Raw genomic sequence first — 26,595 nt, forward strand, 5'->3', positions numbered from 1 at the left:
TTGTTAAATGTTTTAAAGCAGTGCCTCACACTACAGAAAAGCTTATCCCCTTCTCCATAGCATCTTTATTTCTCCATAGGGTAGCCTGGATGTTGTAGAATCCCAACCAAAGTAAAAGTGCATTTAAAGACAATGGGACGGGGGCAGCTGGGTAGCTCAGTGGATTGAGAGTCAGGCCTAGAGACAGGAGGTCCTAGGTTCAAGTCTGACCTCAGACACTTCCCAACTGTGTGACCCTGGGCAAGTCACTTGACCCCCATTGCCCACCCTTACCGCTCTTCCACCTAGGAGCCAATGCACAGAAGTTAAGGGTTTAAAAAAAATAAAATAAATCTTTATAAAAAAAAATAAAGACAATGGGACTCCCAACTGGGGAATGGCTGAACAAATTGTGATATATGATGGTGAATACTATTCTGCAATAAGGAATGATGAACCAGATAATTTCTTAAAGAACTGGAAAGACATGCATGAACTGATGCAGAATGAAAAAGCAGAACCAGGGGAACATTACACACACAGTAACTGAAACATTGTGGAACGATCAAATGTGATAGACTTTGCTACTAACAGCAATATGATGATTCAGGACAATTCTGAGAGACTTATAAAGAAAGAATGCTATCCACATTGAGAGAAAGAACTGTGGGAGTAGAAATACAGAAGAAAAACATATGATTTATCACTTGTTTATATGGGTATATGATTTGGGGTTTTGGTTTTAAAAGATCACTCTTATTACAAAAATGAATAATATGGATATAGGTATCGAGTGATAATACATGTATAACCCAGAAGAATTGCTTGTCAGCTCTGGGAGGGGGGAGGGAAGAGGGAAGGAAAACAACACGAACTATGTAACTATAGAAAAATACTCTAAAAAATAATAAATAAGATTTAAAAAATAAAAATAAAGCTAATTGGAACTTATTTGAAACTACCAAAAGGGAGGATCAGGATCTAGAAGCCCCAGGTTTGAGTTTCTTATGGCACCTTTTTGCTTTATACCAAAATATTCCCTGAATAGGGTACCTCTTGGATCATATAGCAGATTTCATGTATATGTGTATACATGTGTGTCTTTAATCCTCACAATAGATCTTTGACTTTGCGGAGAAAAGCTTGAGAAGTGCTTGTTTTTTGACAAAAGCATCATCACCACCAACAAATAAGCTACTTTCAATTAGGCATTTTCTTAAGTGACTGGCAGTAGTCACAAAAAATAGTAAAAAATGGTAAAAAAAAAATGGTCCTGCCCTAAAAAAGCTCATGGAACGAGTTTTGCAAAGGAAGAAATAATATGCAAAAAAAAAAAAATACACAAAAAATATACAATCAGAGGCAATCACAGCAAACTGCCCTAATAAAACATTAAGGAAGAAATTCATATGTCAACAAACTGGGAAAAGGAGGGAAGAGTGGAGAGAAGGCTTGATTCTTCTGATTTGAAAATCAAATAAAATTTAAATTGTTTTTAAAAAAGAAACAAACAAAAAATGTCAATCATGAAGAATGGAAAAAGGTTGGGTCCACTGGGGCCCATTGGAATGGAGTACCAAAACCAAAAAAGTTTGGTCATTTTTAAAATAGGGTTTTTAACTGAGTCAAATAGGAATGTCAGTGGGTTTGAGAGGGAAATGGTGTGATAATTAAATTTAAAAACTCTTGCCAACTAATTTTAATTAAATTCTTCTGGAAATAAAATGATATAAATAAAATGGTATTTATAAAAATAAAATAAGCTTTGAAAGTGGAAATTTGGATGAAAGAACATATCGCCAAAAGATTCATTTTTGAATAAGCTATTATTAATTTTCAAATAAACTATCTAGTTTTACAAACATAAAAATGTTGCTACTGCCTTATTATGAAACACTACTTAATTAATCAGAGTATTCTTCCTGTTATGGTCTTAGAAATAGGTGTGTATGAAAGATCATATCTGAGTGCTTTCCTTGGCTGTCAAATGAAGAATGCTAAGATTGTTCAAGTGTTAACTCTCCAGGATTCTATGAAAGGGTTGGAAATCCTTTCCAACTGCACAGAAGAAAGAACAGAAGAGAAAATTGTATTTTTAAACTTATTTGATATTGCAAAATAGTTTCAGAAAGCCTCATATCTTATTTACATAAAAGAAGAATGCACAAAACACCTATCTGAAGGTGGAAACATGGTTATAGCTCAAGTTGAGAGACCGAAGTCTGAATATTAACTACAATCTTTACTAGTGCCATGACTGGAAGAGTTGCAACGTTTGAGTCTCAGTTTCATTATCTGAAAAGCATAGCTCATATTTGTACTTCCTGATTCAGAAGGTTGATATGAGCAAACTGCTTTATAAACCTTGAAAGACTAATAATACAAGTTGTTATCATTATAATTGGGGAGCTATATCTTAGTAAGCAAACCAATGGTACACATAATAAAAATGTAAAAAAACCTCACACAACAAATTCTTTATTCTTTTTGTTACATAAAATAAATACAGTTGCATATTCCATATGCTTTTCTATAAAAGCATTTCTACAAAATGTCACTGTGTACAACAGTCCTTTTGGTTTTTAAAGGTCAAATATCACATAGATTAATTTATTTCATTAATTCATTTCATTAACATCTTAAACCATTTGAATCAAGCAACTTTGGAAAAGGGGTAGTTTATGAGCTTAAAATATTGTCTTTAAATAGTGAGCTAAACTTAAACAACTAGATCTTTTTTAGCCCTTTCTGTTCTTAAACACATGGGAGAGTTGGGAATGCGCTTTTTAAAAAAAGTTACACACAAAAGGTTCCCCCTCCCCAACCCCACCTAACTGTTAAAAATTTGGTCTATCCTCATAGATTAAGAAATTGGGGGGAAAAACCCCTATAACCTCCCTCCACCCCCAAAAAAGATTCCTTAGTAATATTTAAGAACAAGCATGATACTTCACAGTACATGTTCTATACATTTCCAGTTTGGCCCTTGTTAGCTTTAAATGAAAAAAAATTAAAAACCAAAAAAAAACAAAAAAAACAAAAACCTCAGTCATCCAAGCCTATATTCCTAAACAGATAAGACATGGATTCTCCATTGTGAATTCGGCGAATGGCTTCAGACAGAATCATGCTGATGTCCACAGTCTTAATTTTGGGGCACTGGAGTTTCTGTATTTCATGTGGAATTGTGTTTGTAACCACAACCTGCCAAGAGGAATAAACCAATTATAAATCTGAGAAAATTAATTTGTTCTCAAGCAATAGCTCCTATTTTTTTCCCTAGGAGTAATCTTAGTAGCAGTATACCAGCATCTTCCAGGCTTATTTATATCTGTCAAATTTGCAGTCATTGAACAAGCATGTCCAGAATTTTTTTCATTAAGATTTTATATGAGGTGCATACATATCCCCACCCCCATCAGCTAAGATGTTAAGCTATATATACTGAATAGGCATGACTAGAATCTCTGGAGGCAGTCTTTCTATCTCTCCTTCTGTTTATCTCTTTTTAAAAAAATAGGTACTGAGAATATTTGATTGGGAAAACTGAATTTTCTGAACAAATAAAGCTTAATGTCCCAGACTTCAATCATTTTATTGAAGTTTTATTAAAAGTATTTTATACAACAAAAAGTCCCAAGTATGCCAAAATATTCCAATCAGCACTTTTTGTGGTAGTAAAAAAACTGGAAATACAGTATGTGCCTATTAATTAAGATATAGCAAAATAAATTACGACATAAGACATAAATTATGGCTCTGTAAAAAATAAATATGAAGAATTCTGAAAAATACTAAGGAAATTTATGTGAACAGATACAGAATAAGAAATAAGAAGATAGTGACACATGAGAAAGTGTTCTAAATCTCTAATAATTAGAGGAATGCAAATCAAAACAACTCTGAGGTGCCACCTCACACCTAGCAGACTGGCTAAAATGATAGCAGGGGAGACTAATGAATGCTGGAGGGGATGTGGCAAAATTGGGGCATTAATGCATTGCTGGTGGAGTTGTGAACTAACTCAACCATTCTAGATGACAATTTGGAACTATGCTCAAAGAGCGCTAAAGGACTGTCTGTCCTTTAATCCAGCCACACCATTGCTGGGTTTGTACCCCAAAGAGATCATAGAGAAAAAGACTTGTACAAAAATATTCATAGCTGCACTCTGTGGTGGCAAAAAATTGGAAAATGAGGGGATGCCCTTCAATTGGGGAATAGCTGAACAAATTGTGGTATATGCTGGTGATGGAACACTATTGTGCTCAAAGGAATAATAAACTGGAGGAATTCCATGTGGACTGGAACGACCTCCAGGAATTGATGCAGAGTGAAAGGAGCAGAGCCAGAAGAACATTGTACAACAGAGACTGATACACTGTGGTAAAATAGAATGTAATGGACTTCTGTACTAGCAGTAATGCAGTGACACAGGACAATTCTGAGGGACTTATGGAAAAGAATGCTACCCACACTCAGAGGAAGAACTACAGTAGTGGAAACACAGAAGGAAAACAACTGCTTGAACATATGGGTTGATGCAGACATGATTGGGAATGTAGACTCAAAAGGACCATACCAATGCAAATATCAATAATATGGAAATAGGTCTTGATCAATGACACATGTTAAAACCAGTGGAAATGTGTGTCAGCTATTGGCAGGAGAGGGGATCATTACGTAACCATGGAAATTTTTTCTAAAACATAAAATGCCAAAAAAAAAAAAAAAAAAAAGGTAGTGACAGGAAGACAATCACATACTTTTACACAATGACTGCAATAACATAAAAGAAACCATCAAAAGGGGACAAAATACATCTTGAATGCAATGACTACTCTTGTTTCCATGATACTGATGAAGCATACTTCCCTCTTCCCTGCAGAGAGGTAGGGACCTACAGGTACAGCTGTCTATTTTTGTTGCTTGTGATTTCTTACTACTCACTCACTTCCAAAACCCTTGCAATCTGGTTTCACTATCTAAGGTCATAAAGAATTCTTTGTTGCTAAATCCAGTGGGTTTTTTTTTTTTTAATCCTTCTTGACCTCTCTACAGCTTTTTGACAATGTTGACTGTACCCCATTTTTGGATACTGTCCTTCATGCTTTTGTCATGGTTTTCTTAATATCAGACTGATCTTTCTTGGTCTAGTTTATAGGATTTTTCATTGATGTCTTCTTTTAGCAGGCTTAGACTTTTGGTATCAGTAATAGGTCCTAAGTCCTTGCTCCTTTTCTCTCTACTTTTTTAGTTGACTTCATAATGGATTCAACTTATACACAGATGACACCTAAATCTATTTTACCCATAAACCACTCAAAACTTGGTCCCTCATCTCTAACTATTTTATGGACATTTCTATTTAAGAGTCTGATAGCCATCTCAAAATCAACATGACACAAATAAAACTCATTTATTTGCCCCAAATTGTCTTCTCTTCTTAATTTCATTATTTCTGTCAAGAGAACCACTATTCTTCCAGACACTAGCCTTGCAAACCAGAAGTCATCCTCGACCTACAAAACTCCCTAAAAAACATGCCATTAGTTGACTAATCTATTCCTCCACCTCAATATTTCACATTCAATCCCATTTCCCCACTCATACCATGATCACTTTAGTTCAGGCCTTCATCATCCCTCTGTCACTTGGACTATTTTCAGTAGCCTCTCAATTGGTGACCCTTCATCTACTTGTTCTTCTCTCCAGTCTATTTTCTACAGAATTGCCAATATTCTGATATCAAAAGTCTAAGGCTGCTAAAAGACGCTTCAGGGTTCCCTGCTGCCTTTAGGATATAATACAAACTGTTCGGCGTGGGAAAGCACTTCATATTCTGTCTCATTTATCTTTCCAGGTAGATTACACATTATTTCCCATCTCATACACTGTGCTTTAGCCAAATAAGTCCACTTGCTATTACTCACATGCTCTGTCTTCATCCTTATTTCTAAATATATCTCTTTCCTGGGGGCAGCTGGGTAGCTCAGTGGATTGAGAGCTAGGCCTAGAGATGGGAGGTCCTTGGTTCAAATCTGGCCTCAGACACTTCCCAGCTATGTGTCTCTGGGCAAGTCACTTGACCCCCACTGCCTACCCTTACCACTCTTCTGCCTTGGAGTCAATTGACTCCAAGATGGAAGGTAAGGGTTTTTATCTAATATATATATATATATATATATCTTTCCTCCCCTATCCAGAGAACCATCTTTTACTATTTTTTTTTAATTTTAAAGAACCAAGAGAAAGCAGTGTAGCAAAACGATCATATCAATATCCACTTTTCCATGTCCATAGTGCCCCAACTTTCCAATATTTTTTAGCTCTTCTTTTCAGACAAGCTTGATCATTATAAATAAATAAGATTCAGTTCTATAGTTTTTGTTCTTTCCATTTACATTTTTATAGTTACTGTTTATATTGTTTTTCTGCTTACTTGCTTCCATTTGTATCTGTTCATATAATCTCATATTTTTATGAATCTTTCCTATTCTGTTATATTCCTATACCAATGATAACTTCTTATACTTATGATAACTTCTTCTTTGTTTCTAATTCTGCCATGACTATTTATGGGAGCATATGAGATTTTACTTTCTGTCTCTGACTTAGCATTATACTAGCAATAATTGGATCTCTAGTTAAAGAGCACAGTCACTTTAGATATTTGTGCTGCATTATTACAAACTGCATTTCAGAATGATGACCCTTCCTTAATTGCAGCACTAAATTGCTGTTTGTTAGGAAACTTGTTACAGAGGGAGCAACCATTCAGGTAAGTATCTGCACAAGGGTCTAAGTGGCTTCTATAAAAGGTCTTTTCAGGGGCTCCTTCCAAGTGCAGAAGCTTTGTTCTGTGACATCCAATTCAGCTACTTAGACTTAAAAAAAAATTGCCTTCTATTTCTCAGTTGCATAAGGTTACCAGATAAATGAGAGATTACTCTACAATGACTTCTATCCCATTACTAAAGCTCTTTTCTCAGTTTTGTGTAATAGGCGTTAGGCTAAGAGAAGAGAAATACTTTTCCTAAATATAACTCTTGCCAAATCTTAAAAGAGAATCTAAAATAACTAAAAACTTGAATGTATTCTGAATATGGTACAGAATAATACAAACTTTCCCACATTATCTAGTTCAAATTTAGGCATAGCAAAATATTGGAATGCTATTTTGAATCGGCAATGTAAATTTATTTACCTCATCAATAGCAGATTCTTCTATTAATCGAGGAGCATCTGAGGATAGGAGACCATGGGTTGCCATCACAAAGATTTTATAAGCACCTCTTTCCTTCAGTGTTTCTGCTGCTGCAAGAAAGCTGTCAACATCATCAATAATGTCATCCTGTAAAATTACACACAGAACAAAAATGAATTAGTATTTTCTTTTATATGGAATCAGACAATTTAGAAATAGCTTATTTTATGCAACAACTAGACAGTATATACAGGAGTCCATGCAAAATTTTTAAAAATCTATATATTTAATATAATAAAGTACATAAGTTTGCTATAGTGATTATAATTGATCATGAATAAACATGCACTACTTTTAACTTAGTAACATGGCAGGTTTATTTGAAATTCCAATTGGAGAAGTCAGGATGCCAACCCAAGGCAATCTGAGCTGAAGGGGGCTCATTCGTGTGGGCCCAGATCAAAGCCAGGAATCCCAGTCTGGGATTGGGGTGAAGACACAGTTCACAGTCCCCTCCCCCTAATCTTTTTGCCTCAAACTAAGGGCAGAGCTCTAGGACAAGGCAATCAAGGGTGTGTCTGATTGAATCAGGAACACACAGAGACCAACCAGATCAAGTTCTGATTGAGATCAGAAGCTTATACCCAACCTGGGGAAAGTCTTTAAGCTATCAGCATCTCAAGGGTCAACTGAATCAGCAACAGAAAGAAACTCTAAGCCCTCAGGCCATCTGGTAAACTAGTAACAAGCCAGAAAATAAGCTGAAAATAGCATCAAAATCAAGGAAAGATGGAATCTTAATAGGGTACTCAACTTCCCAGAAAATAGAGCCTACCTATAATTAGATAGGAAAAATATGCAACCAACAAAAAAAGCAACTAACTCTAAAGAATATTTTGGAGACAAAGAGCAAGGTACAGACACAGAAGGGGGCAGTGAAAGCAAAAGAAACACACGCAAAGCCAAGAGAAAAATATGGATTGGACACAGAGTTTGGAAGAGCTCAAAAAAGAGTTCAAAAAACAATTAAGAGAGGCAGAGGAAAAATGGGGAAGAGAAAGGAAAGTGATGCAAGGAAAAAGGAAAGTGATGCAAGAAAAAATGGACCAATTGAAAAAGGAAAACCAAAAACTGACAGAGGAAAACCAGGCCTTAAAAATCAGAACTGACCATCTAGAAACTAATGATTTCATGAGAAATCAAGAAACAATGAAGCTGAATCAAAGGAATGAAAACAGGAAAACATGAAATATCTTAAAAAAAACAACTGACCTAGAAAATATATCTAGAAGAAACAATTTCAGAATTATTGGACTACCTGAAAGCCATGATGGAGAAAAAACTTTGGACATCATATTACAAGAAATTATCAAAGATAACTGCCCAGAGATCCTCAAATAAGAAAATTAAACTTAAATTGAAAGAATTCACAGATCACCTCCAGAAATAAATCCTTAAATGACAACTTCCAGGAATGTAATACCTAAATTCAAGAGTCATCAACTCAAGGAGAAAATACTTTATGATATTCAGGAAGGCAAAAGATTTGGGTTTACAACCCAGAGTCATCTAGGTAGCAAACTGAGTATATTCTTTCAGGGGGAAAAAATGGTCATTCAATAAGATAGGAAGATTTCCAAACACTCCTGAGGAATAAGCCAGACCTAAACAAAAGATTTGAAGTCCAAACACAAGAATCAAGAGAAATCCAAAAAGGTAAATAAGAAAGCAAAATTTTAAGGGACTCATTAAGGTCAAAATGTTTATATGGGGGGCAGCTGGGTAGCTCCGTGGATTGAGAGTCAGGCCTAGAGACGGGAGGTTCTCGGTTCAAAGCTGGCCTCAGACATTTCCCAGCTGTGTGAACCTGGGCAAGTCACTTGACCCCCATTGCCAACCCTTACCACTCTTCCACCTATGAGCCAATACACAGAAGTTAAGGGTTTAAAAAACAAATAAAAAAATGTTTATATGTCTAAATGGAAAGAAGATTCTGTAATTCTCAAAAATTACTCTTAATAGTAGAGAAGATAGAAGAAATTTACTTAGAAAGAGGGGGGAGAAGTAAGTGGATTATGATTTTAATGATGTATATGATATATAATATGATATATATGTAAATGTGATGGTATGGAATGATATGTATGTATATGATATATACACATATGAATTATATGTAAAAAAATCAATCAAGGATTGAGAGAGAGGGTTGCACTGAGTGAAATGGGAATGGAGAGATAGAATGGAGTAAATTATATAACATATATATGTATATATAAATTATATAAAACAAGATAAGGGGGGGATAGTTAAAGGGAGGGGCAAGTTATTAAAGGGCAGGTGACAAAATGCAAAATACTTGTGAGGAAGAACAAAGTGAAAGGGAATAGAGCAGGATCTAAAGGGGATAATACAATGGAGGGCAATACATAGTAATCATAATGCTGAATGTGAATGGGATGAACTCACCCATTAAACAGAAGTGGGTAGCAGAGTAGATTAAAAACCAGAATGCTACTATATGTTGTTTACAAGAAACACATTTGAGGCAGTGTGACACACACAAATTCAAAGTAAAAGGCTAGAGCAGAATTTATTATGTATCATGCAGTGGTTCCCAAACTTTTTGGGTCTACTGCCCCCTTTCCAGAAAAAATATTACTTAACACCCCCTGTCACATACTATCACTGCCCCCTTACAGTTATTCACTACCCCCAAATGCACCAGTGGCCATCACCACTCCCCCTGGATTGTTGCAGCACCCACCAGGGGGAAGTGGCGCCCACTTTGGGAATCACTGATCTAAAGTAAAAAAAGTAGGAGTAGCAATCATGATACCAGACAAAGCCAAAATAGAAACTGATCTGATTAAAAGAGATAAGGAAGGAAATGACATTTTTCTAAAGGGTAGTATAAACAATGAAGTAATATCATTACTAAACACTTATGCACCAAATGGCACAGCATCTAGATTTCTAAAGGAAAAAATTAAAGGAGCTCAAGGAGGAAATAGATGGCAAGACCATACTAGTGGGGGATCTCAGCTTTCCACTTCAGAACTAGATAAATCAAATCAAAAAACAAATAAGAAATAAGGGAAGTAAATGAAATGTTAGAAAAATTAGAGTTAATAGATATCTGGAGAAAAATGAATAGGAATAAAAAGGAATATACCGTCTCAGCAGTACATTGTACATATACAAAGATCAAACCATGTTCTATGGCACAGAAATATTGAAAACACATGCCGAAAAGTAGAAATCATAAATGCAACTTTTTCAGATCATAATGTGATAAAATTATAATTAAAAGGGTCCATGGAAAAGCAAATTTAAAATTAATTGGAAACTAAATAATCTAATTCTTCAAAACTGGTGGGTCAAAGAAGAAATCATAGAAACAATTACGGTCTTCATTAAAGAGAATGACAATGAGGAGACAACATATCAAAACCTATGGGATACAGCCAAAGCAGTACTCAGGGGATAATTTACATTTTATATAATTTATATTATATGTTGGGTCAGCTGGCTAGTATAATACAGGTAGAACCAAGGGTATGTAAATGCAGGTTCCTAATTAGAAATTAGTATTAGAATATAGATATATCTCCACCAAACTGTATGTAAAAAAGAGTAGCTACAATGAAGGAAGAACAGTAGTTGAAACACTCCTAAGTTCACAGGAACCAAAATATGAGGAGTCAGTGATAAGATCCAGTGCTTCAAATATCTTTCCAGATCCTAATTCAAGGAGACAAATTTGACTGTGGTTGAATTGGGTATCACTGAGATTTGGAAGGATGAAACTCATGAACATGACTCTGGATGGGCACAACTTACTCAAAAGAAACAGGATAAAGGGAAGGGTAAGAGGAGTAAAGTGTACTGACATACTAATATGAGGAAATTGAAAAACCAGAAAGCTGATAGAGAGCACTGAGTGAAGATTAATGTAGAAACATGCTATTTTGTCACTATATACTGTAAGAGGGAAGAGGAGTTTTTGGATGAATATATTAAAGATTGATCGACAGAGGATTGAACAATTATCAATCCTCAATTAAGAATAATCTCAAGTCAAAATTGACTTTTATGGAAGTTAATTTACAATTAAGAAAAGAGAGAAAGTAAAAAAATTAGAGAGAGAATAAGATAGGATAAGTGATCTAACACACTGGGCAATTTGCTCTGGCCCTTGGCTAAAACCAGGCAGATTTAACTAGTCCTTAATTGGAAAAGTCAAGCCTTGAGCCGAGGGCTGGAACCCCAAAGGCCCCAGAGGCATATGAAACAAAGCTTCAGTCACAGAGTCTCATTGAAAGGGAGGTTCCTTAAGAGAAGTTCAGGAAGATTCAGTCTTAACACTCACCACGTGGAAGAGTCTCAATCATGAACCAGCAGAGCTCCCTCAGGTCCCCTTCACAAAACCTCTTGACTCATTCAACTCTCTTTTTAAAGGGGTCTCTTATGCGTCACTTCCTGTGCCTCCCTCCTAGTTTGCATGTCCAATCACAACATATGCTTCTCTTAGGACTGCCTAAGTTGATTCTGATTCATTACTCATTCTAATACATGTGGGTTATGGACCTCCCAAAATTGGAGGTGTTCTTACCTTTGGTGATTAAATCTAAAGATGGGCAGTGTAGATTTAATCTAATTATCACAATACAACAGACTACACCTTGACAGAAAACAGAAAAAAAATGAGGAATTTAGGAAACAGCTCACAACAAGCAGAAAATGGAAACTTCAATTACCCTAAACATCTGCATGGGACTCTCTCTTAGTCAAAAGCATAAAAGCAAATAAGTTTTTCCTTGCCATAATAATAACTTCAAACCTTTTCCATAAGGTGAAACCAATGAAGTGAAATTCTATATTGGTTCCAATTGTCATTAACAAGGACAGATGCTTGAAACTGAGGCAGAAATCCTAGGAACATAGTGAAGTTATCACTCACTGCTAGTTTGTGATAGATGAAAAGAAAGGACTCTGGGTTTTAGGAAATAAGATTTTAAAGGACTGAGAGGTAGGATCCTATGGATTATAAACCTATAGGTGAAGACAGTACCCAAGAGAAATGGGAAACTCTGAGGAATAAAATTCTAAAGTTCAATAGGAAACAATTCCAGCAGGATGAAAAGAGAGTGCTATCTGAAGAGATCACTATGTATATAACAATCAATTAAGATCTCTAAAAGGACATAGAAAAAATGGAAGCAAGAGCACATATAACAAGGATTCAAATGAGTATGATCCTGTAAAAATAGTGCTAGGCTTGCTAAAGCTCTGAAAAACCTGACATTGGCAGGGAAAGCTCCAGATAACAAAATGGATGGGTTATTTGGTTGCTTTTTTCGTTTTTTTTTTTGTTATGTTTGCACAAAAATAAGGGGTATAAATGTTGTTTAAGTGAATAGAACAAAAACTGAGATCAGAAAGAAGCTAGTTCAATGTTACTTTGCTTCTGTTTTCCCTAAGGAGAATGACCTGCACCCTGGAGAAAAGGAACAAAAATGCATAACAGGGACCAGGTTATTCTCAATGAATTCAAGTCAGTAACATGATCAATATACTCAGGTACTGAAAGGACTGGCAGAGAGGAATGATGACCATTGTTAATGACATATGAAAGATGAAAAACATACCACCCCCTACTCCACAAAAGGGGTGACAAAAAAGATAATAAACTGTGTCTGCCACTTCTAAGCTAGCCTTAAATTTCTGGGAAAATTCTGGAGGAGACCAAAGAAATCTAGAAGACAAAATAATGATTACATCATGAAGAGGTCACTGCAGACTAATCTTATTCCCTTTTATAAAAAAGTTAACTTAGCAGATAATAGTGCCAAAGAGAGTGTTTATTCATATACTGACATAGTATTTTATGCTATTTTTGTGAGAAAGATGGAGAGAGATAGACTAGAGAATAAGACAACTTGAAATCTTTCTGCTTTGTGGACTGGAATAATGTAGTGGGAAGAAATAGGCTAAACTATAGATAGCCTGTATACATAAGTAGAGAAAATGGCTTTGTGATAATGCTGGGAGACAGAAGCTCTGCATCAAATAAACAAAATTTCCTTGTCTCAGCAGTAAACCTGCCAACGACTAAGTATGGAGATTCAGATATGCAGTATAGAAAAGGTAGCATGGATGGAGCATGGCTATAAAAAATAAGAAAAGTGTCTATATTTTCTTTCTTTCTTTTTTTTAGACCCTTAACTTCGGTGTATTGTCTCATAGGTGGAAGAGTGGTAAGGGTGGGCAATGGGGGTCAAGTGACTTGCCCAGGGTCACACAGCTGGGAAGTGGCTGAGGCCGGGTTTGAACCTAGGACCTCCTGTCTCTAGGCCTGACTCTCACTCCACTGAGCTACCCAGCTGCCCCCGTTAGCTACCCAGATGCCCCCTGAGCTACCCAGATGCCCCCTATATTTTCAATACATGTTTCTTTAAAAATATTTTTATTTTTACATCACCTATATCTCAAAATAAATAATTCCCCCTTTTCCTTTCTAGAAAGCCATTTCTTTTGACAGACTTAAAATAGGGGAGAAAAACAGTTCTGCAAAACTAATCAAACATGTCAATCAAGATAGTCCTCCACATCTTTAAGGAAAGTAAGGAGATACATTCTCATCCTTTTCACTGGTGGAAGGAGGGCACACAGGAAAAAATGTTCTCACAGAATTCAGTTTTCACCTCTTTTGCTGATGTTCTTTCCATTTACATTGCTATAGTCACACTAATTTCTTGGAAATTTGTTTTCCTGGTTGTGCTACTTTACACTGCATTATTTCTCTTAAGTCTTGCATACTCCTCTGTATTCATGAAAGTATTCCATTATGTTCATGAACCATAATTTGTTTAGCAATTTCCCAATTAATGGGCATCTACTATGATTCCACTTCTTTACTGCTATAAAAGTGCTATCAATATTTTAGGGTATTGAGACCATATCTTTTTATCCTGGATCTCCTTGGAGTATATGCCAAAGCAGTGAGATTTTTTAAAATCAAAATACACTTTTAATCGCTACATAGCACTTTCCTAACCTGGTCCTCTTGGTGGCTATCACCTAGGTCCTGGCAATGATGTATTAATTTCTTTCATTAACTAAAAGTAGATGATCTTCCATTAGAGACTTATAAACAGATACTATTATTTTTTCCCTCATTTTGCATAAAGCATGAAAATGAACAATTTAAAAATATTGCACTTAAGCACATTTTGACTTTTTCCCTTTAAAAAAGCACTTCGACTAAACTTTGCTTATTTTATAAGTTGAAACCAGGTGAATTCATTATGACTGCACAGCAAATCTAAAGGATGGATTTCCACAAAAGTTTAGCTATTTTATTACTATTTATTAAGTTTGGTGATCTCAGATCAGTGAAGTACTTCTTGAGGTACAAAAAACAATAGGTATTAGAGTTTATCCACATGAGAACATTCTCCCTACTCAATAAGTACCAGTGGTTGAATGGTGCAGTAAATAATGAACTGGACATGGAGTTAAATCTTGCTTCAGATTCTAATGAGTTTTGTGATCCTAGGAAAGTCATTTAATCTTTGTCTATGAGTTTTCTCAACTATAAAATGAGGATAATTAATAGCATCTATTTTCAAGGATGGCACATAGTGGGCACTGATAAATGCTTATTTCCTTTCTTCCTGTTGTCTCTAGCATTAAATAAATGCTCTTTCATCTGATTTTTAAACCAGGGCACAATCTGGGCCTTAGCTAACGAACACTCTTATGCATGACTCTCTTTCACATCCTTTATGGTACTGACAAATTGGTTTTCTTTCTGTTGCTCCCTCTCTCATCACAATATCTTTGTATAGGTGGTCCCTCATGCCCAGAACAGACTCCTCTTTATCTCTGCCTCTCAGAACCTGTATCCTTCAAACTGTGCTGAAGTGCCACTTTCTCCATGAAGTCTTTCTGGATCTCCATAATTGTTCCTTTTCCTTTCCCAAAAAATTATCTTTTATTTATTTTGTTCCTGTTCCATATATCTTATTTATGTATCTGTTGTTTCTGACAAAAGAATGTAAGTTCCTTGGAGACAAGGACTTTTTTTTTTGTATCTACAGTACTTCACAAAGAGCTTACCATGAAGCAGACATTAAATAAATGCTAATGATTTGCTAAGATTTATTTGGAAGCATTCCATCCTAAGACATTTAGCAGTTTTCAGAGGTCATTTTATACATGATTGAGTTATGTGGCACATACAATGTTGTTATGATTTATTTTGTTTCACTATAGACCAAGAACAAGTTGTGCTGTTATTCTGTTGTTTCAGCTATGTCCTACTCTTTATAACACCATTTGGCATTAAGCCTCTGGAGTAGTTTGCTGTTTCCTTTTGCAGATCATTTTACAGATGAGTAAACTGAGGCAAACAGTATTAAGTGACTTGCCCAGGGTTACACAGATACAAAGTGTCTGAAGCCAAATTTGAATTCGGGAAGATGAGTCTTCCTGACTTCCAGACCCAAAGTTCTATGTGCTGTATCATCCAGGTGCCCCTAAGAACAAGTTTAGATGATCTCAAATAGTTTTATTTACATTTGAAAGTATGCTTGGTAGTAGTGACAGACTAAAAAGTTGAATACTTAGGTATTCAAAGATGACAGATGAACTTTTCATAGCTGGTCAACTTCAGTTCGAGTATATAAAACAAAATCAAAAGACAATCTTCACTATATTAAAACAAACATTCCACCAAAGTGCATTTATCAGAATAACTTGAAAGTTTAGGAAAGTTTTGAGTGTGTAAAGTTAATAAAAAGACAGACTTAAGAATAAAGACAAATAAAGCTTTGGATTTGGAATGTGCTAACATCCTACTCATTTTTTTCACCAAAATAAGCTTCTTTTGTGGATGTAATTCTGTTTGTTACTAGTATCATCATTCCTTAAATTGCTAAGGCTTCAAATCTTAGAGGTTATCTTTGTCTTTCTCTCAGTCTGACTTTCCCCTTGCCTGCCACCATCAAATAATCAAGTTGAACTAACTCCTTTTTAGGACCCACCTACAAGTCCTTATCACCTTGCCCTTACTTGCTTATAGTCCTGAGCTCCTTTTCAGTAGACATTGTTCATTCTTTGTACTTGTATCCCCAGCTCCTATCACAGTGGAAGGACCACAACAGGCAATTATTAAATACTTGTTGATTGATTAATCTCAGAGTCTCTTCCCACTGCTGTATCCCAGGGTCCATGGTCAATCTTCATAAACACTGCTTATTAGCACCCCAGTGATGATAAAGTAAAATCCAAACTCCTCAGCTTTTCACATATTGGTTTTAATTTATCTCTATTAAAGTTATAATTTATATTACACTGTAGAGTACACTCACTCAAATTAGATACACACACACACACACAAAATATTATGTATACATCAACTTAAGTTTATGTTCTTTTTACAGGGATATAGACCTCCACTCAGATGAAGCCAAAATGAACTCATTTCTGGAATGGGCTTCACTTATTCTTGCCATTAATTTCCCCATCTCTTTCTCCTTCTTCTTACCCTTTCCAACACTATAAGCTTAATAAAGTAAGCAATCTTATATAGACTTCAAAAAAACCAGAACAACATCACACCTCGTTAAGAAAGGAATAGCTTCCAGGAATAAGGAGGTGACAGTAATTCTGAACTCTATTCTGGTATTGTGTTTAGTTCTGAGAGCAAAAGTTTTAAGGACGCTGATAATCTGGAGAGTGTTTGGAAGAGCAACCGGAAAGGAAAATGGCTTTGAGTACACACCATATAAATTCGTTAAAGAAACTGGACAGTTAGCCTAGAGAATACTCAAAGGAAATGCAATAGCTGTTTAAAATACTAAAAAGGTTATCATGGAAAAGTGGAATTAGGCTGGTTCTGTTTGGTTCCAGGAGAAGAACCACAATAACAGGCAGAAATTGCAAAGAAGAAAATTTAAGTTTGATTTCAGGAAAAACTTCATAACAATCAGAGATGCCCCAAAGTGGAATAATACAAGAGGCAGTGAGTCCCTTCTCACTGAAGGGCTTTAAGCAGAGAAAAGATCATTTTCCTTAAAGTATATTATAGAGAGAATTCCTTTTGGGAATGGGTTGTATTAGGTGGATATTAAGATCCCTTCTTACTGTAATTCTGTGAGTCTAGAAATATCATCAAACAACTGCAATAAAATTCTTTAGCAGTTTAAAAATAGACAAAAGTTTAGAAATAGAAGGATCTCAAAGAAAGCCTCACCACTTATTTCTCATCATTTATTTTTCAGTAAACTTATATTTAACTTGAACTTTTAAACTCTAATATCATTGAAGATTTCATTTCAGTGTAATAAAAAGACAGTTATGATAATCAATTGAGTCAACATGGAATAGTGAAGAGGGAGTAGAATAGGAGTGAGAAGATGAATAGGAGATGTAAAAGGAGATAAAAAGAAAGCAGGAGTAAAAGGATATGCAAATATATGTTGCTACTTGGTTTATCCCTGCTAGGATATAGTTTTTATGACAAAATTTATAGAACTAATTGACAGGAATTGGTCAATTCCTCTTTGGAGTTGTGTTATTTAAAATCACTTGGGATATTTGGAACTACATTTCCCGTGGTCCAACGGGTTTCCTGTTTTAGATTATGTCTTCAAGGTGAGGGACGGCTTTAAATATTGGGAAGTGACTTTGAACCTCCTTTTTAGCTACCTGGGCATGGGAAGATACGAAAGGAAAATGGCTGAGGCGAGGTTTGAACAGGTTTCTTACAGGCGCATGGCCGATTTATCTCTATCCGCATGGCTTTTATTAAAATACTATTCTCCCTTTTAATCTCGTCCATCCTCATTTTTAAAAACAACAGAGTTTTGATGCTGCTTCATGATCAAGGCTGTCTTAAAGGAACAATCATAATCATGACCATCACTATTACATGAAACTAAAAAATTCAGACTCTTCATTACCATGAAAACAAAACATTAATCCAGCAGCAACTATGAAGACTGAATTATTCTTTTTCCACAAAAGTTTCAGAAAGTACATTTTTTAAATTTTCTGTAGGATTTAGTAGTGTTAGTAACATTTTTACATCAATTTCTCTCACTTCCTGCCTATTTTATTTTCTTAAGACTTCAGCAATATAAGGATCAATCATTTCATAGTTGTGGGTACTTCTATTGATAACAATCCTTTTATTACTCAATAGATGGCTTTCATGTGTTGGTATGGCCAAAAAATTTCTACATTCAAGTGAGTAATGAACCTCTACAAGTTTAGCTGGGTTAGTCCTCAGACCACACACTTTTCCTGCTTGTTAAGATTTCCCAAAGCCTATGCTGCAGTGATATCGCTTGAGTAGCCCACGGTCACCTACAACACTCAAAAAGGTATTTGGAGTAGGATGTTACATTAATCTACTATGTATACTTATAACCTTTAATTCATTAATGCAATTAGGCATAAAATAATTCTGTCTATAATATTTAAATTATAAAGGGCCTTGGCCCACATACCACAATAATGGCTATTCTTCCTCCTACATCGCCAACAACTGTGATGGGTGGCTTTTCTTTTGGAATCAGCACTGATAAAAGAAAAAAAAGCAAGAATTTAAAGCAGTACTTTAGGAAAAAACAAGAAATATATTGGTTTATAAATGTTAAATTTTCCTCAAGAAATTTTTTTGCATTAAAAATGGATTTCATTTCTTATTAGAATTGTGATTTTACAGAAGGAAATAAGTAATGATAGAATCAGCACAATAAACTGATTATCAAATTCCCATTCCTTAGTACATTAGAATTTTTTGCTAAGGATATAAATTAATACATACACAAATACTCTTTTTAAATATATGATATATATATGGAGAGAGAGAGAGAGAGATATACACATATATATATTTTTTCCAACAGATTGTTATTAGTAGGATGAGGAAAAACTTTAAGCCTCCCAGAAATATAAATTTAATTATTTATTCTCTTAATTAGTTCCTAGATAAAAAATTCCAGAAATGATTTGTTCTGACACTATTATTTAAAAAATAATGTTTTAACCTTTACCTTCCAATGGGAGTTAAGTGACTTGGCCTTGGGTCACGCAGCTAGGAATTGTCTAAGGTCAGATTTGAGTTTATGACTTCCTGTCAATCTACTGAGCCACCAAGCTGACTCTATGACTATATGCTCTTAAAAGACAAAATGATTTCAAAAGCTGAATTAAGCTGTCCCCATGCCTGAAATACTTCCTCTCTCAAATTACCTAAAAGATTAACTAATCTCTTATCAAATCTCAGTTCACAAGCTGAATTCTTTAAGAAGCTGTTGCTGGTTTCCTCTAATGGTTTTTTTCTCCTATTAAACTTTTTTCTTGATATCTTCAGGGTTAGTATAATTCTTGACAGAATAAGAAACATTTTTCACATGTAAATGGCTTGTGGATTAATGATGTTTCCCCTAAGCTACTTGAGAAGGGCAGAAGCTATTTAATTTTTGTCTTTGTATAGGATAATGCCTGACTTAAATGCTTTATATCTGAAAGAATGAATGAATGATTGATATATCCTGAGTTATCTGAAGTCTCCTAAGAATTCTACCCTTGAAACTGATCAATAAGTTGTGGTACATGAATGTAATGAAATATTGTAGGGCTATAAGAAACAATGAATGATGAATACAGAAAAGAATGAATTAATGGAGAATGAATTAAGCAGAAGGGGAAAACAACATATACTATGTTATATATAATATACATAATACTACAATATTACAAATAAAATAAAAGAAAATTGAATGCTAGGAAATTGTACTAATAAAGCTTGGCATTTAAAAAAAGAAATGAGAATGTATCTCCCTCTCTTTGCAGAGTTAGGGGACCAGGTATGAAAACATATATATTATATCAGATTTGGTTGATGTGTTTCTCAATTTTGCTGAACTGTTTTTTCTTTCTCTTTTTTGTTTTAGCTCTCTGGGAGAGAAAATAGAATAGAAAGTGTAGGTGAAGGAAAAAAAAGATAATATCACTTAAGAATTCATACAGATGCTGGGAACTGCATGCAGACCATCTCCACTCCTAAAAGCTGCACGCCAGTGCTTCTTGAACCTTTCCTGGGTGCACAAACAGGAAGTCCCCCCCCACCCCACCTTGGGGCTCTATCCCCTGAAGGATCCCTGTGTGGCCCCAGCAGAGAGCCTGCAGCCAGCGGGAATGGCCTCCGGGACCCCGAGGCCCCCATCCCAGGAGTCAATGACATTCAAGGATGTGGCTGTAGACTTCACCCAGGAGGAGTGGTGTCTATTGGACCCTTCTAAGAAAGAGCTATTCCTGGAGGTCATGCTGGAGAATGTGCAGAATGTACTGTCTGTGGGGCTTCCAGTTCCTCGAGAAAATCTGATCTCCTGTTTTCAGCAAGGGAAAGCACCATGGCTACTAGAGCAAAAACAGCCAAGGATATCCTTCCCAGGGCTTCCAGTTCCTCGAGAAAATTTGATCACCTGTTTTCAACAAGGGAAAGGACCATGGCTGCTAGAGCAAAAAGGCCCAAGGAGCTCCTGCACAGAGGCTGAGACCAATTTTGAAGTGAAGGAGATGTCTACGAAGCTGAACCTTTTTGAGGGAGGATCTGGCCCCCAAAGAAGTATGAATGAGGGTCCCCATGACCTCACTTTGAGAGAAATCTGTGATTAATATTCTGTTAAAAAAACATCCAAAAAGTGACTGTGAATTTGATACTACAAAGAAATTCAGCCAATATTCAGTCCTAAATTAGTATATGAAATTGACTTTTGTCAGGATAGTAAATATAGGAAAGCATTTCCCGAAGAAGTAGGACTTGCTGAGTCACCTGAGAAACCTCCTGAAATGCCCATGTATGAAGGGAATGACCTTTGGCTGGATTTTAGACCTCTTTAGACATCCACAATATAAAAGAATTCATATAAAATTTAATAAATTTAATAATAATAGTTTGATTATAATAATTTTCTTAAAGATTCCTGCCCCTTATCCAAAAGGCTGGGGTTTTTTTCCCCCATATAATATCTAGGATGTTAGGACCTCCATTTCAGTTTTTCAGGTAGGGCTAATAGAGGTAAAAGGCAAACTATTTGAGACCGAAAAAGAAAACAAATTGGTGTGAAATCTAAATAATATCTTACAGGCTAGAAATGTTCAACAAAAGTCTTTTAAGGACAGATTTCTGTGGGGCTAAATAGAAGAGAATATTGATAGTGCAAAAAGGAAGGATAGCTTTGTATTACTCATAATATGAAGTTTTTGGACTCATCAATTCTGTTTCTTTAAACAAAATGCTTCCCATTTTGAGCCTCTCTTTCCATAGCCCCTCCAACAAGTTATCTTTGTCTTTTTTCTTTTTTGTCACTTTTGCTAATCTGAACCTCAAACCAAGTTGAGAAAATTTTAACTCGGGAGGTTATATCTTATTCAGTGTCTCAAAAGGGAGTGTCAGATAGGATTTGAACTTGGGGCCCCTGACTGCAATTTGCATTGACCAGAGTCATGTAAGTAGTAAACAACAAAGATGGAATTCAAACTCCAGAGCCTCTGATTCTAGACTTTGTCCTTTTTCTATTATATACCATGGTCTGTTTACTGAGCTGAAATGCCTGAAGGAACCACTAGGAAAAGACTAGAAGGAAGTATAAAAAAATGATTCAGACAAGCTGAATAGTGTGGGTACTATCAGATGAATTTAATACATACTTTTAAAAAGCCTTATGTAATAGAAATTCAGTTTGAAACAAAATATTCTTTGTTTTTTGTAAATTAAAATACTTGTATTTGTTGTTTTTCAAGTTCATAATAAGAGAAGGTATTTGACTAGAAAGCTTACGACAATGATGGCAAACCTTTAAGAGACTGAGTGCCCAAATTACTGCATGTGAGCCTGAGGGAGGAAGAGCTCTCATTGGGCTGCTGGGCAGAGGGACAGATCATATGAGAAATGTCCTCGGACACATGTGGAGAGGGGGAAGGGAGCAGCCCCCCCTTAACACCCATGCCATAGGTTCGTCAAAACAGGCCTAAAAGAGCTCCCTTTCAGCTTTATATATGATAATCATAACAATACTAACATTTGTATGGAATTTTTACAGTTTGCAAAGTGGTGTATGTGTGTATATATATATACACATATATATAGTCTAACTTGATGCTCACTGCAAAGTAGGTGCTATTATTATTATCATCTTCACTTTATAAATGAGGAAATTTTCGCTAAGATAGGTTAATCAACTATGGGAATACAATGCTAGTAAGTGTCTAAGGCAGGATTCAAACTAAAGTCTTCCAAAGTATAAGTCTCTCAGTGTCCTCACTATAGAATGAAGGAGTTGGACTATATGGCTGCTGAGGTTAGGCATGTCTATCTTCACATCTGTGATCCTTTGATACTAAAAGTAGGTATATGCTTAATAGCTACCTGGTTAGCTGTACATTTTGATAAAAACATTGAATTTATCCTATAATATAATTATATATGACCCTCAAAAAAAGCAGTCTCCTACTTGTACAAAAATATTAATAGCAGCTCTTTTTGTGGTGGCAAAGAATTGGAAACTAAGGGGATGTCCTTCAATTGGGGAATGACTAAATAAACTATGGTACATGTTGGAGATGGAATACTATTGTGCTATACGATACAATAAGCAGGATGATTTCAGAAAAAGCTGCAAAGATCTACATAAAGACAGAGTGTGAAATAAGGAGAACCAGGAGAATACTGTACAGAGTTAACAGAAATATTGTGGGATGATCAACTGTGAAAGATTTAGCTACACTCAGCAATAAAATTGATCCAGGACAATTTTGAAGGATTTATGAAACAGAATGCTATCCACCTCCAGAGACAGAACTGCTGGAGTAGGAATGTAAAACAAAGCATACTATTTTTCCCATTGGTTTATTTATGGTTTTATTTTGGGGTTTTAGTTTTATAGGAGTATTTTCTTATAACAATGACCAATATGGAAGTATATTTTGCATAATTATACATGTATAAACCAGATCAAATTGCATACCATCTCTGAGAGGGGGAGGAAAGAGGAGGAGGAAAACAATTTGGCTCATATAATTGTGGAAAACATGCTGAAGATTGTTTTTATGTGTAACTAGGAAAATACAATATCTCTGAATAAAGAAAAACAATACAAACCAAGAGTTGAATAACCAAAGGACGTCAAGTATTTGAAAATAAATGTAACAGGAAATCATATAAAGCTTTGAAAGCCAGAAGTGAAAGACCACCATTATGTAAAACTGTCAGATTCCCCTGAATTCATATTTGATCCCTTCCCTCTAAACTCCCTTTTTCCTCCATTACTAAAAAACCATTAAGATCAGGCTTACAGAATGAAGGAGCTAACAGAAAGGCAAGAAATGGGGTTGGAATAGGGGAGAAGAGAAAATAAAAAAGGAAAATTAAAACCTAAACAAAGCAAAGGGCACACAGGGTATTAAGAGAGTAAATAAAGGAACTGTTTTCCACAAGGAGTACTAGAAGGTTAAAGTGAAACAGTTAACAGTCAATAAACGTTTATTAAAGAAATGACTGTGCCTGGAATTATTCTAAGTATACAGAAAGGCAAAAGGATTTTGCCCTCAAGGAGTTAAGTCTAATGAGGAGAAAATACATTTTTTAAAAAAGGTAGTACAGGGGGCAGCTGGGTAGCTCAGTGGATTGAGAGTCAGGCCTAGAGACGGGAGGTCCTAGGTTCAAATCTGACCTCAGACACTTCCCAGCTGTGTGACCCTGGGCAAGTCACTTGACCCCCATTGCCTACCCTTACCACTCTTCTGCCTTGGAGCCAATACACAGTATTGACTTCAAGACGGAAGGTAAGGGTTTAAAAAAAAAAAAAAAAAAAAAAAGGTAGTACAAAAAGAAAATAAAAATAAAAAGGTAGTACAACATACATATAGAGTAGAAAGAAGGTAATTGCAGGGGTCAAAGTACCCTCAATTAGGGGAACTAGGTGAAAGGCCACTGATAGAAAGTAATATTTGAATTTAGTCCTGAAAGAATCCAGGCATTTTTAAAAATAAGGAATGAGAGAATGATTAATAACAACTGATAGCCAAAGGCATAGAGACTGTCATGTTTTAAGGAATTACAAGTAGGTCAGTGTAGCTAAAGTGTAGAATGAGTTGGGGGTATACGGTGGTCTTGCAAGTTAGATTTAAGAAGACTGGAAAGATAGGAAAGGGCCCTATTATAAAAGAATTTAAATATCATACAGATTTTATCAATCAAGGAGGAAATATGAAACCATTGGGAGTTTGAGCAGGGGAAGATGACATATACTATAAGAAAAAGAAAATCACTTTGGCAGCTGAGTGGAAATTTAATGCTATTTTATGCTAGAGAAACTATTTAGAAGACTACTGAAATAATCTAGATCAGAGTGATGAGGGCCCGAATAAGTATGGTAGCCAGTGGACAGGAGACGTACATAAGAATATAATAATAGAAACAAGAAGATTTGGAAATTAATTAAAAATGATTTCCAGCAGAAAAGTGAAGAGTCCAGAATGACACCAAGGTCTGATGACTGGAAAGACAGTGATAATTTTGACAACAATGGGAAAATTTGGAGAAAGTGAGAGAAGAAAAAATTGCAAGAAAAAATAAATTGTTTTGGACATGTTTGTGGGGCCTATGAGACAAGTATCTAAAGTGAAAGGCAATGTAGGACTGGAGATCAGTAGAGACACTAAAGCTGTATATATATACTGATATGAATATCATCTGCCTAGAGATTATAATTGAACTCACAGGACCAGATGAAGTCAGTCAACTGAAATAGTATAGAGTAAAAAGAAAAAAAGGGCTAAGGAAGATATAAGAGATGCAATGGGGAGGTTAATCAGGTAGGAAGGGAACCAGGAGAGACCAATAACATAAAAACCAAAGAGTGTATATCCAGGAGGAAAAAGAGATCCAAGTGCTGCTGAAAGTCAAGGAGGATAAAGGTTGAGAAAAGGGTATGGAGATTTAGTAAGTAAAAAAAAAAAAAAATCACTGGTAATTGTGGAAAAAGTTTTATTTCACTTTAATAATGATGCCACAAGTCAGACTGTGGAAGGGTTATAAAAAAGTAAGGAAAGAAAGCAGGAGTACCAACAGGAGATTGTTTTTACAAAAGGAGCTTAGCTGAGATAGGAAAGAGAAATATCGTATTATAGCTAGTGGACATGGTAGGATCTACTGATGGTTTTTTAAGGAGGGAAAAGCCTACATGTTTGTAGGCAAAAGCAAATAGATAAAAGATTGAAGGTTACAGAGAGTGGGGATCATAGTGGATCATCTGTTGGACAAAACAGGAGAAGATGAAATAAGGCCTTGGCAAGAAGACCTCTTCATTGGAGGAGTAAAAAGTGGGAGAAATCATCTGAACAACTGAGACGAGAAGAAGGGAAGAACCGGGAACTTAGGTGAATGTCCTTAATTTTTTTTTTTTTCACTGAAAAAATGAAGTGTGAAGTAAGGTCCTCAGCTGAGAGGATCTGGAGAAGAGGGCTTGCAGAAAAAGAGCAACTGCTACAGTGAAGAATAAGTTAGCAATAGCAAAATCAATTCTAGGTTCATTTAGCAGGTAGAAGGTGAAAAGGATGAACATTTTGAAATCACAGACATCCTGAGATGATGGCTATGGGAAGAAAAAGTTTAAACTGTTCAGTAAAGTAGCTGGGTCATCTGTTGAGAAAAAATAGTTGAACACAGATGAGGGCTTGCGTGAATAAAGTATGTAGTATGACATGGAATTGGAGATGAACTGAAGGACTGCCATGAAACAAAGTTGAAGTGTGATCAGAGAGCATTTAAATATACAGGACCAAATTAATATGTTTACATGTTTTCAATAGCTCAGAGAAAAAGATGATAGTCGACATTTAATCTATTTGGTATTCAATGTTCTCCATTCAATATCCTGACCCAATCTAAACTTCCCTCTTCATGCTTCTCAACATGAAACCTTAGGTCTTTACTTCTGTTCCTAGTGTAGACATCCTTTTTCTCTTAATCTAAATCCCAACTTATTCCTTTGAGATTCAATTCTTCCACAAGAATTGCCCCAAAAATGCCTTTCTTGAATATTTAATCACTCAAGATTTTTTTTTCCACTTAGTTTCTCTAATACAACTAGGCTAAACTACATGTCATCCAGTTAGTAACATAAATTTGGGCACTTGTGGCTGCAGGAAAGGAAGGGACCCTAGTCACAGTTCCAAGGGAGAAAAGAGTGCTTGTGGTTACTTAAAGACCAAGAGAGTAGTAAACACACCTCTCCTTACATCTGAAAGCAGAGAGGTCCCCAAAGTTAGCTCTGAAGGCAGCTGCACAAAGAACCTGAAGCTTGGAATAGCGCTCCCTTTATCACAGT

The 26,595-nt window shown here is 35.6% G+C and overlaps 1 protein-coding gene across 1 annotated transcript in view; it reads right to left on the reverse strand.

Moving 5' to 3' along the window:
• Nucleotides 1-2,425: 2,425 nt before the first annotated feature.
• Nucleotides 2,426-26,595, reverse strand: part of PRPSAP2 (phosphoribosyl pyrophosphate synthetase associated protein 2) — a 61,735-nt gene continuing 37,565 nt past the window's right edge. Inside the window, exons 9-11 of the mRNA XM_044661280.1 lie at nucleotides 18,706-18,776; nucleotides 7,187-7,333; nucleotides 2,426-3,183 (exon numbers count right to left, since the gene is read on the reverse strand). Coding sequence (XP_044517215.1) covers nucleotides 3,025-3,183; nucleotides 7,187-7,333; nucleotides 18,706-18,776 — 377 coding nt within the window. The 3' untranslated portion in view covers nucleotides 2,426-3,024. The remainder of the gene's footprint in view (nucleotides 3,184-7,186; nucleotides 7,334-18,705; nucleotides 18,777-26,595) is intronic.

Source organism: Gracilinanus agilis, chromosome 1 (genome assembly GCF_016433145.1).
Source record: "Gracilinanus agilis isolate LMUSP501 chromosome 1, AgileGrace, whole genome shotgun sequence".
Lineage (NCBI taxonomy): Eukaryota > Metazoa > Chordata > Mammalia > Didelphimorphia > Didelphidae > Gracilinanus > Gracilinanus agilis.